Source organism: Scyliorhinus torazame, chromosome 5, assembly GCF_047496885.1.
Source record: "Scyliorhinus torazame isolate Kashiwa2021f chromosome 5, sScyTor2.1, whole genome shotgun sequence".
NCBI classification, from domain to species: Eukaryota; Metazoa; Chordata; class Chondrichthyes; order Carcharhiniformes; family Scyliorhinidae; genus Scyliorhinus; species Scyliorhinus torazame.
The window spans coordinates 303,087,351-303,099,268 of NC_092711.1; the positions used below are offsets into that span (position 1 = coordinate 303,087,351).

The window sequence follows — 11,918 nt, forward strand, 5'->3', positions numbered from 1 at the left end:
GGCGGCCGCTGACGCTCCCGCGCATGCGCGGGGAAACTGACAGCGGCCGCTGACGCTCCCGCGCATGCGCCGCATTTCCGCGCCAGCTGGCGGGGCAACAAACGCCATTTCCGCCAGCTGGCGGGGCGGAAATCCCTCCGGCGTCGGCCTAGCCCCTCAATGTTGGGGCTAGGCCGCCAAAGATGCGGAGACTTCCGCACCTTTTTGCCGGCGCGATGCCCGTCTGATTTGCGCCGGCTTTGGCGCCAGTCGGCGGGCATCCCGCCGTTGGGGGAGAATTTCGCCCCTTATCTCTTATAAACCTTTCCAGGTTTTTGCCCACAACAGAAGTAAGGCTCACTGGTCTATAGTTACCGGGGTTGTCTCTACTCCCCTTCTTGAACAAGGGGACATTTGCTATCCTCCAGTCTTCTGGCACTATTCCTGTAGACAAAGATGACTTAAAGATCAAAGCCAAAGGCTCAGCAATCTCCTCCCTAGCTTCCCAGAGAATCCTAGGATAAATCCCATCCGGCCCAGGGGACTTATCTACTTTCACACTTTCCAGAATTGCTAACACCTCCTCCTTATGAACCTCAAGCCTTTCTAGTCTAGTAGACTGAATCTCAGTATTCTCCTCGACAACATTGTCTTTTTCCTGTGTGAATACTGCCAAAAAATATTCATTTAGCACCTCTCCTATCTCCTCGGACTCCAAGCACAACTTCCCACTACTGTCCTTGACTGGCCCTACTCTTACCCTAGTCATTCGTTTATTCCTGACATATCTATAGAAAGCTTTAGGGTTATCCTTGATCCTACCTGCCAAAGACTTCTCATGTCCCCTCCTGGCTCTTCTTAGCTCTCTCTTTAGGTCCTTCCTAGCTAACTTGTAACTCTCGAGCGCCCTAACTGAACCTTCATGTCTCATCTTTACATAAGCCTCCTTCTTCCTCTTGACAAGTTTGTCGACTGCTTTAGTAAACCACGGTTCCCTTGCTCGACCACTTCCTCCCTGCCTGACAGGTACATACTTATCTAGGACACGCAGTAGCTGTTCCTTGACCAAGCTCCACATTTCCATTGTGCCCATCCCCTGCAATTTTCCTCTCCATCCTAAGTCTTGCCTCATCGCATCATAATTGCCTTTCCCCCAGATATAACTCTTGCCCTGCGGTATATACCTATCCCTTTCCATCACTAAAGTAAACGTAATCGAATTGTGGTCACTATCACCAAAGTGCTCACCTACCTCCAAGTCTAACACCTGTCCTGGTTCATTACCCAGTACCAAATCCAATATGGCCTCGCCTCTTGTTGGCCTATATAGAGTCAGGAAACTCTCCTGCACACATTGGACAAAAACGGACCCATCTAAAGTACTCGAACTATAGCGTTTCCAGTCAATATTTGGAAAGTTAAAGTCCCCCATAACAACTACCTTGTTGCTTTCGCTCCTATCCAGAATCATGATTACCAGCTGCACAGGTTCCTGGTCAATTAAAAGCTATTGTTACCTCCCACCAGCATTTTACCATATCAGAGGGCAGTTGTCATTTTGGTAACCATTAGGTAAACCCTTGCAACCTGCCATTGCAACTCAGCCAACCTACAGAGGGGTCTCCTGAAGGCAATGGCCAACCCTGCAACTATAGGGCAGCTGCTGGAGGGTGCAACCCCCATCGCTGGCCTGCCCAATAAACAACTTACCTTGTCTTTACAGGTCCTGCATCATGGAGGCAAACATTGCTTCTTCCAGAAACCTCAGCAGTAGACACCTGTGTGGGTAGGTGCAGTCAGCCATCTGATTGGGGCAAGTCCTGGAGCTGGACCACTGTCCTTTATTGGGTGATTGGGTGGCTGTTTGTCTTCTAATTGGCCACTGGTAAAAGATTACTTAGGAGGTCCACCCAATGAGAAAATCCAGTGTGCCATAGTTGAGCGCAGTTGGGTGGACCAGCTGGTTAGTGATGCAGCGCAACACCAGCAGTGCAAGTTCAATTCCCATCAGAGGTCATTCATGAAGGCCCTGCATTCTCAAATGTGCCCCTCACCTAATGTGTGGTGACCGGCAGGGTAAATCACCACCGGTCAGCTCTCAAAAGGGGGAGTAACCCATCAATTACCTCACATCTGCTCTTGGATCGTTTTACTCTACTGATTTTGAATGTCCCCTTAAATTTCGAAAGAAGAAAAGCCAGCTTCTAGACTCTCCGTCTAAAGGCAACATCACAAAATACCAATATTAAATATGTCCAACTTACTGACTGTGTAATCCAAATTGGGAAATAGTTACTAAAAAAAAAAGCTTACTTCCAATATAAAATCCTAAAAGGGAATGGATATTATGTACCCTTTCCAGATTGGAAAACAACATTGTATCTAAAACTCCAGTGCCAATCTCTCTTTTTCCAATTAAGGGGTAATTTAGTGTGGCCAATCCACCTAACCTGCACATCTTTTGGGTTGTGAGGTGAAAGCCACACAAAGGGAGAATGTGCAAACTCCGTGACCAGGATCGAACCAGGGTCCTGAGCACCATAGGCAGCAGTGCAAATCACTGCACCACCCCTCCAGTGCCAATGCCTGGACAGAAAACCAGTTAAACTCAACCGTCGCAGAACTTTGGTTGACTGAACCTCTCCGAATGTTAACAACCGTACAAGCAGATTCTAAAACCCCTAAATAGTGGTATCAATTGAGATCCATCCTGGCATGCACACTTCCAAGTTGTTGATGGGCTGGCCCTGGACCCTCTGCTAATGTCTGACAAGCTCCCATGTCCAGGCACAGGCCTTGCATGAAAGACTTACCTGAACCAGAAAACACATTGACCAATACCTGGTCTGAAGTGATTAGTCAGCATAAACAAAGCACCACAACCAACTCAAGACTAAGAGACCTTTAAAAAGCTACCCACATTTGTGAAAAGGAGCATGTCCCCTCTTCATTCGTGTTCCATGCTAAAGTGCAAAAAGGTCAGTTTGCACAAATCTTCATGGACAGTAGTGATGCAGACTGAAGAATTGGGCCAGTCATCGAATGGTTTTGATTTATTGGTGTTAAATAAATTAATGTAGCCTCAAGTAAGTGAAAGGATTTTCTAGCTTGCCCTGCTCTGAACTATTATTAGTCCCACTCCACTCATCCCAATATTTTGGATACATCTCACCTGTTAGTTACATTTCTTACCATTTATAAAAAAAACACACACAAGTGAATCCTCTTTCAAAGCAAGTTTGTGAACATGCATTTGTGAACATGGGACACTCAGTAAATACAGGCACATGATAAGATTTGCGCTGTAATTATTTGATTTCCCTCCCTCCCGTTCAATTTCAAACCAGTTCTGGAGGTATCTAGTGTCAGGCGTCACCAATACATATCCCCACGTCCATGTTTGCAGCAAGAGGCATCAAATCACCCGACTGCCAAACATTCATTACAAGTGCGCTGTCGGCAAAAGGTCATTTTCTCAGCCAAAAAATGCAATGGCTACTTTAAACATATGGTGGATGAATAAATAGTTTTCATATCAGCAGCCTTGTCCACTACCTTACCTTTCAGCCTCAACATTAATCCAAGTTAGAAGCGAAATAAAATGTTTCAATAGGACATACATAGCCTATTCCAATATTTTACGCACTTGCTGGATTCAGAAAAAAAAAGCAGCCTCTTGGATTGGCACCACATCCACCTTAATCCTCGTTGCCACTCCACCTGTGCACCATCTACATGATGCAACGTGGAAACTCACCAAGGCTCCTCCAACAGAATCTTTCAAACCCACAGTAACCTATAAAGTCTGCTAAACTACCCTGAATTGGAATTATAATTGCCATTCCTGCATGGTCACTGGCTCAAAACCCCAGAACTCCTTAATAGTATACCTACACCACAGGGATAGCAGCAGTTCATCACCTTCAAGGGAAATTAGGGATGGCACAGCCAGCAACACTTGCAGTAAAGCAACTACAACATCCTATTATTGAAGTTTACCAAAGACACAGGGATGCTGTCTACACTTCTGCAACTAGGCAGAAACTGGATTTTAATCTGACAAGACCATGACAATATTGCTTTACTTGGCCTCTGGTTATTTTGCACTTCAACAGAAAAATTCTATCCTTCAACAGGACATTTTGCATCACATGGAAGCTAAAGTAGATGTCAGGAAAGGTCAAGCACTTAACATTAAATAGTACATGCACAGTTGGTGCTTCAGAATTTCACACCATTCCAAACATCTAGTTAATCCAAAGCACAGCTGTAACTCTTCTTTTGGCAGCTACATGTCAAGAAACCTGCCATATACAAGCTTACAGCCAAAGGGGTTTTAACCTAATTGCAGCACTATTGTAACAGTAAAATTAGTAGTAAAAAAGTTTCAATTCAGCAAAGAGGCCATTATATTCATTTAAAGTTTATTATCTGGATCATAAACTGGCCATAGGTATACAGCATAAATCATGTACAGATTGTTGACATCCAAATCAATTCTTTTCAGCTGTTAAACGTACAACATTCCAAATAATCATGCAAGTGGAAAATTGCAAGATTACCCAGTCTAATAGCACATAGCTGAGTCAGCAATGAGAATCTAGATCTACATAATTTAGAATGCTTAGAGCTAAAGACAAAACAATCCACTGAAGTTCGAGCAAAGTTCTGGCATGGACTGCTCTTATTGAAGTAGAGAAGCAGCTGACACTGAGCAATATTAACTCTGAACTAGAGTAGACATGTCTACTGACAGGCTTACAACACCCCAATACTAACCTATGTTTAGGGTTACAGAATGGTCTTTTGAACTAAACGGCATCTGCAGAACTGTAGCAGTGAACACTATCAGGTGAATGTGGAATTCTGGAACAGTACTTTCAGTAACACATGGGGAAGTTAACCAATAAAATGCACTGTCATCAATTCAGCAATACCAGATCCTACTGAAACATGAAAAAAAGACGACAATCATTTACACTGTCCTTTATTTTCTTCAGTTACAGTAATTTAAAAAGATCAGTTGGATGAAGTGATTTAGTCCCATCAGCATGGAATGACACTAAGTTTAGAGAATGATTGTGGTCACTTACAATGGTCGCTTCACAACCCAAACTTGCAGATAGATACCAGATTGGGCCCCCATAAATAGGTGTAACTTAACAGTCCATGAATGTACAAGATATGTTACAAGTACAACACTGGTTCACACAACATTGACGTCTGTGACCATTTAGACATACTTCTTGAACTCATCATACAAGACTAGCACAAAAGCACCACCCATGCCTCGGAGCACATTGGACCAGGCACCCTTGAAGAAAGCTCGGCCGCCTTCATCCCGAAGGATCTTCTTCCAGCAGTCAAGAGTTCCTTTGTACATGATATCAGCTGAAAGCAGAAACAATAATCTTGGTCATCGGTCTACTTCAACATTAGAATTTAGAACTAAGTGTTCTTCAACAAATCAAATGTTATATGAATAAAGCGAAAGGTATTTTCAACATTCCACATGGTGTACTGAGAATTGAGAAAAGCCCTCTGCCACTACAATTCCCTTGGACCTCCAATAACTGTTCCCTCCTCTACTTAGTTTGGATAGTTGAGAAGTTAGCATAAGTCTGCAACAGTATGGTGTCATGACATCAATTGATCCTATACCAATATTCAAGTCAAAGTCTTGACATTGAACTATATTGCCACTCCCATCACAGGCACTGGGTCAAACTCCCACAGTTCCTTTGTCAATAGCACTGTGGGTGTTCCTACACCACACAAACTATAACCGTTCAAGGCAGCAGCTCATCACCTTCAAGGGCAGGTTACGGCTGGCATTGCCAATGATGCCCACATTCATTAACCAATAAAAAGCATCCATGGTTGACCTACCTCCTCTCCGACCAGACTGCATCATCATACGACGGCGAACGGTGTCAAATGGATAGGAAGTCACACCAGCAACAGCTGTTACAGACTGAGCTATCATCCAACTGATCATAATGTGGGTGTTCTTAGGATCTGGGAGCATTCCTGAGGAAAAGAGAAAGATATCACATTAGAAAGAGAAAGGTTATCACATTAGAAATGTGAAAGATGCAGCTCAAGTCATGAATACATTTAGTTTCAACGTGTACCTTTTGCAGTGTCATAGATGCCGAAGTACGCAGCTCTGTAAATGATGATGCCTTGTACAGATACATTGAAGCCCTGGTATAGCCCCCTGAGGCCATCCGACTTGAAGATCTTGGTAAGACAGTTACCCAATCCTGAGAACTCCCTCTCTGCTGAAGACTTCCCAACATCAGCAGCCAGGCGCGTTCGGGCAAAGTCAAGGGGATAGACAAAGCAGAGTGACGTAGCACCAGCAGCACCACCAGAAGCCAAGTTACCAGCAAAGTAACGCCAGAATTGTCTCTTGTCAACACCACCAAGGAAAAACTGTTTGTACACATCTTTGAAAGCAAAGTTGAGAGCCTGGGTGGGGAAGTATCTGATCACATTGGCCAAATTACCACGCCAGAAGGACAGGAAACCTTGCTCTTTTGGGATGCGTACAACACAATCAATGATCCCTTTATATTGCATCTCTACTGCGATCTGTTTGCTTGCATGTTGCACCTGTAGTGAGATAAAACAAATTGTCTGGGTTACTAGTGGTCATTAAATCATACATAATCCAGTTTACACAGACATAACTTATGAGTGAAGTGCCCAGACAGATGCTACAGAAACAAGTCCAACTTCACTGCCAGCTATATAGAACATGTGGCGCCGACCTCTATATAGTCAAGCTATACTCGAACTTAAATAGTTAAGATGGTGCAATAGGACTATGGGGCTCAAAGGAACCTCTTCAATCAAGACTGCAGGTCATCAGATGCAGGACATTAACTGCCCTCCGGAATTGCTTCAATCAAAAGACCCACCTACCAAAAAGCACTACTTTTCTTCTGCAATAGTGAATCTCATTACAATTAGCAAACTTAGATGACTTATCCATTAGGCTATGGGGTCCCTGCTGCCTTACCCTCCAGAAGATGGTGGTTAGCTGCCTTTTTGAACTCCTGCAGTCCCTGTGGTGTAGATACCCCCAGGGGAGTGCCAGGATTTCGATCCAGCAACAGTGAAGGAAGAGCAATACCTCGGGTGTCTGACCAGAGGAATAAACTGCAGATGGAGGAGTCTCAGCGTGACTCCTCCTTAAGTGAGTGGCAAGGTGACCCTGACTTCCGAATGGCCTGGCAAATATCTTCAAAAATAGAAATGATGACTTCTCTGCTCCTGGCACAAGATGCATTTTACACGGAATAGACAGACATTAAACTAGAGCGCCAAAGGAGCGAGTGAACCCTGCAGTGGTACTCCATCTTCAGGGCGACCTTCGCAGACCATCTGAAGGGGGAAGCGTTGGGGAAGATTTCAATGAGAATACATCGCGGCTCTTACGCCATTGCGGATAAAAAATACGGCGGCATCTCGCGAAAATTTAACCAACGCGCCAAAATAGCAGAACGTCGCTTTGCCATGAATCACTGTGCGAGGGGGACAATTTTATTTTTAAATCCTAACATTGGGAAAGGTTAAAATGTGGGAGAAGCTGTCCAAAATGGATCTGTGGTGACGGTGCGTGCCGATTTGCGGAATGGCGGCCTCCGCAGCGGGCGCGGAATCCGGAAGACCGAGGTCAAGGCCACTTCCCCCGAGTACTTCACCCGTTAGCCCGGCTCCTCCCTCGGCTATTTTAGTCCCGGGGAAGCATTCCTCCCAATTTCCGCTCGGGGGGGGGGGGGGGGGGGGGGCAGCAAACCGGGCCGCGGCGATGGGCAAACTGGGCCGCCCCATCCGTAATCCTCCTCGCCCTAGGCCGCGCTCCTTCTCCTTGTCACGACCTTGATGGCCACCAGTCAGGTTCTTTAATCACCAGCTCGCCTTTTCTTTAAATCAAATGTTTGGAACAGCATTGACCCACAATAAAATAATTCATTTGCATTAGTGCGGATTAGCCGCTGACCGCCCGCACCGACAGGGGTCACATTCATTCCCTGGGTGGGGTGGGGTAAGCTCCATTTTGCATCCGCTCCAGATTTGGTCCAGGGGGGGGGGGTTACCGACCCCATTTGCAAACCCACTTCTCTCGGTGTTTCTGATCAGAGGCGGCGCTCTTCGCTCGCAGTTTGTGACAAAAGCAGCAGAGAGTGGCTACATTGAACCATTGCAGACGGAGGGAACAGAACGGCCTTTACCTGCAGCAGGAGCTTCACTCTCTCGATGGGAGCCACCACCGTCTTGGAAATTGCAGCAGCCACGCCGCCAGCCAGGAAATCCTTACCGAAACTTATAATCTTGTCGGTCGCCATTGCTCGTTTTTATATTTCCTCGTTAATTTAAACGCTTGGGTTTTTTTTTTTGTTTCGTAAATTTGCTTCCCTTCCTTTTTTTTCCCCTCAACCACCTTGGAGAGGAGCCCAACACCCGACTTTCAAACTACTACCGGCGCCGACGAAATGGGCGATTTTGCAGCGGAAGTGCGGCTTTAAAGCGGCGCAGCTACCGCGAGAGCGCCCGCCTCCCGGGGCGCGGCGCCGATTGGGCGAACCGGCGGGGGGTGGGGGGGCCCTCTCCCCGCCCCTCTCCCCGCCCGGGGGGCTCGCCTCCATCGTCGCCATCAGCTGATCCATTGTCCCCCCGGGCGGCCGCGAAGTGACAATGTGGCAAAATGTAACCCCCGGAGCCTCCCAGCAACTCCGCAACTGTAACAATCTCCGCCAAGGCCACTGAATCACAATGTTACCGCGGAGGAAACCCTCAGTCACAGGCTAGATGGGAGGGAATCAGCCGCACACCCAACAAAATCCTTGAAGGTCACATTGCGACCGGGTGGCACTTTTCCTTTTCCTTATCCCCGTCCACTATTCAAGTCAAAGCATCATTTAGCGATTATACGATCCAATTCACTTTCACTTGATCGAATTCATTTCGGGTAACATTAGAGAAAGTGAAAGAGAGTTTTAAAAAATACACCTAATAATAATAAAAGAAAGACAAATTCCTCATCAGAGATCTTGAAAATGAATTTTTGTCACAAGTAGGCTTCAAATGAGGTTACTGTGAAAAGCCCCTAGTCGCCACATTCCGGCGCCTGTTCAGGGAGGCTGGTACAGGAGTTGAACCGTGCTGCTGGCCTGCCTTGGTCTGCTTTCAAAGCCAGAGATTTAGCCCTGTGCTAAACAGCCCCTTTTGCACCCTTTCCCCTGAACTCATCCAACAATGAAACTGAGACACGGGGTGATTCTCATTGTTCATGGCACTCTTTACTTTTATCAAAAATCTTGGACAACAGGTTTTATCAACAAAGATCTGCTCATCCAATATCCTTCCCTAAATAACCTCCATACTTTTCAAAGGTCTGCTTCCCTAAGGCAACAGTATCGAGGCGAGACATCCTAAGAGGATAACACTCTCAACTACAGCCGTGTGGAAGATGATTGCAAGATCTACTGGAAAGATTTTAATTTTATGAGATAATGTATGTAATCGCATTTGTCCCTTGGCTATCACACTGTACACTGTCCCCCCACCCCCACCCCCACCCACCCACCCACCCCCCAATTCAATTTATCATCTATTTTGACACCTAGGTACATGTAGTTAGCCATTTCAATGTCCACATCATTAAGGAGGGTAACTGCAAGAGGAAATCAGAGTATTCTCTTGGCCTTCATTTTTCAGCCACTGGAATAGATAGCTGCTTTAAAACATTTTTTTCAAAAGTCTAACAGCTCAAGTATTGCTTTCTTTTGTTTTACATTCCCAATGTCCAAAGATGTGCAGGTTAGGTAGATTGGCCATTCTAAATTGCCCTTAGTGTCCAAGGGGCTGGTTTAACACAGTGACAGCTGACTTGTAATGGAGAACAATGCCAGCAACGCGGGTTCAATTCCCATACCAGCCTCCCCGAACAGGCGCTGGAATGTGGTGACTAGGGGCTTTTCACAGTAACTTCATTGAAGCCTACTTGTGACAATAAGCGATTATTATCATTTATTATTATCATTACAAAGGTTAGGTGGGGTTACTGGCTTACGGGGGTAAAGGGGGATAGGGTGGAGGCGTGGGGCTTAGGGTGCTCTTTCCAGAGGCCAGTGCAGACTCGATGGGCTGAATGGCCTCCTTCTGCACTGTAAATTCTATGATTCTATGATACTAAAGACTGTTGACAAATATGTTTTCTGTGATTATACTTGACCTGCTGGATCAAGACTTGACCAGCCTTTTCCACACCATTTTATTTTTTTAGTAGCTGCTGCTGTTCCTTGCTCTAATGAGATGTCAGCTTCTGAGGGGTTCTGATCAACATTGTTATTGGCATTCAATCTTTTCACTTTCCATGTGAGTGTAGTTGAAATTCTTATTCTCTTTTTTTAAGAATCCCAATTTTTTTTCCTCCTTATTAAGAGGCAATTTAGCGTGGCCAGTTCACCTACTCTGCATATCTTTGGGTTGTGAGGGTCAGACCCACGCAGACACAAAGAACAAAGAACAAAGAACAAAGAAAAGTACACCACAGGAACAGGCTCTTCGGCCCTCCAAGCCTACGCCGACCATGCTGCCCATTTAAACTAAAATCTGCTACACTTCCGGGGTCCATATTCCTCTATTGCCATCCTATTCATGTATTTGTCAAGATGCCCCTTAAACCTCACTATCGTCCCTGCTTCCACCATATCCTCCGGCAGCGAGTTCCAGGCACCCACCACACTCTGTGTAAAAAGACTTGCCTCATACATCTCCTCTAAACCTTGCCCCTCGCACCTTAAACCTATGCCTCCTAGTAATTGACCCCTCTATCCTGGGAAAAAGTCTCTGACTATCCACTCTGTCTATGCCCCTCATAATTTTGTAGACCTCTATCAGGTCGCCCCTCAACCTCCTTCCTTCCAGTGAGAACAAACCAAGTTTATTCAACCTCTCCACATAGCTAATGCCCTCCATACCAGGCAACATCCTGGTAAGTCTCTTCTGCACCCTCTCTAAAGCCTCCACATCCTTCTGATAGTGTGGCGACCAGAATTGAACACTATACTCCCAAGTGTGGCCTAACTAAGGTTCTATACTGCTGCAACATGACTTGCCAATTTTTATACTCAATGCTCCAGCCAATGAAGGCAAGCATGCCGTATGCCTTCTTGACTACCTTCTCCACCTGTGTTGCCCCTTTCAGTGACCTGTGGACCTGTACACCAATATCTCTCTGACTGTCAATACTCTTGAGTGTTCTACCATTCACTGCATATTCCCTACTTGTATTAGACCTTCCAAAATGCATTACCTCACATTTGTCCGGATTAAACTCCATCTGCCATCTCGCCGCCCAAGTCTCCAAACAATCTAAATCCTGCTGTATCCTCTGACAGTCCTCATCGCTATCCGCAATTCCACCAACCTTTGTGTCGTCCGCAAACTTACTAATCAGACCAGTTACATTTTCCTCCAAATCATTTATATATACTATGAACAGCAAAGGTCCCAGCACTGATCCCTGCGGAACACCACTAGTCACAGCCCTCCAATCAGAAAAGCATCCTTCCATTGCTACTCTCTGCCTTCTATGACCTAGCCAGATCTGTATCCATCTTGCCAGCTCACCTCTGATCCCATGTGACTTCACCTTTTGTACCAGTCTGCCAAGAGGGACCTTGTCAAAGGCCTTACTGAAGTCCATATAGACAATATCCACTGCCCTACCTGCATCAATCATCTTTGTGACCTCCTCGAAAAACTCTATCAAGTTAGTGAGACACAACCTCCCCTTCACAAAACTGTGCTGCCCCTCGCTAACACGACCCCTTGCTTCCAAATGGGAGTACATCCTGTCTCGAAGAATTCTCTCCAGTAATTTCCCTACCACTGACGTAAGGCTCACCAGGCTGTAGTTCCCT

The 11,918-nt window shown here is 45.8% G+C and overlaps 1 protein-coding gene across 1 annotated transcript; it reads right to left on the reverse strand.

Annotated features, from left to right (window-relative positions):
- Positions 1-4,950: 4,950 nt before the first annotated feature.
- Positions 4,951-8,489, reverse strand: slc25a5 (solute carrier family 25 member 5). The gene is made up of 4 exons (XM_072505852.1): positions 8,223-8,489; positions 6,114-6,597; positions 5,869-6,009; positions 4,951-5,370 (listed from the first exon to the last, which is right to left on the reverse strand). The coding sequence occupies exons 1-4, from the start codon at positions 8,334-8,336 to the stop codon at positions 5,213-5,215; spliced, it is 897 nt and encodes a 298-aa protein (XP_072361953.1). The 5' UTR covers positions 8,337-8,489; the 3' UTR covers positions 4,951-5,212.
- Positions 8,490-11,918: the final 3,429 nt, after the last annotated feature.

Excerpts from the sequence above, each read along its gene's own strand:
- slc25a5 (XM_072505852.1), bottom strand. The coding sequence starts at position 8,336 with ATGGCGACCGACAAGATTATAAGTTTCGGTAAGGATTTCCTGGCTGGC. Across the intron at positions 6,010-6,113 it reads CATCTATGACACTGCAAAAG|GAATGCTCCCAGATCCTAAG; the intron begins GTACACGTTGAA and ends TCTTTTCCTCAG. Across the intron at positions 5,371-5,868 it reads GCAGTCTGGTCGGAGAGGAG|CTGATATCATGTACAAAGGA; the intron begins GTAGGTCAACCA and ends TTCTGCTTTCAG.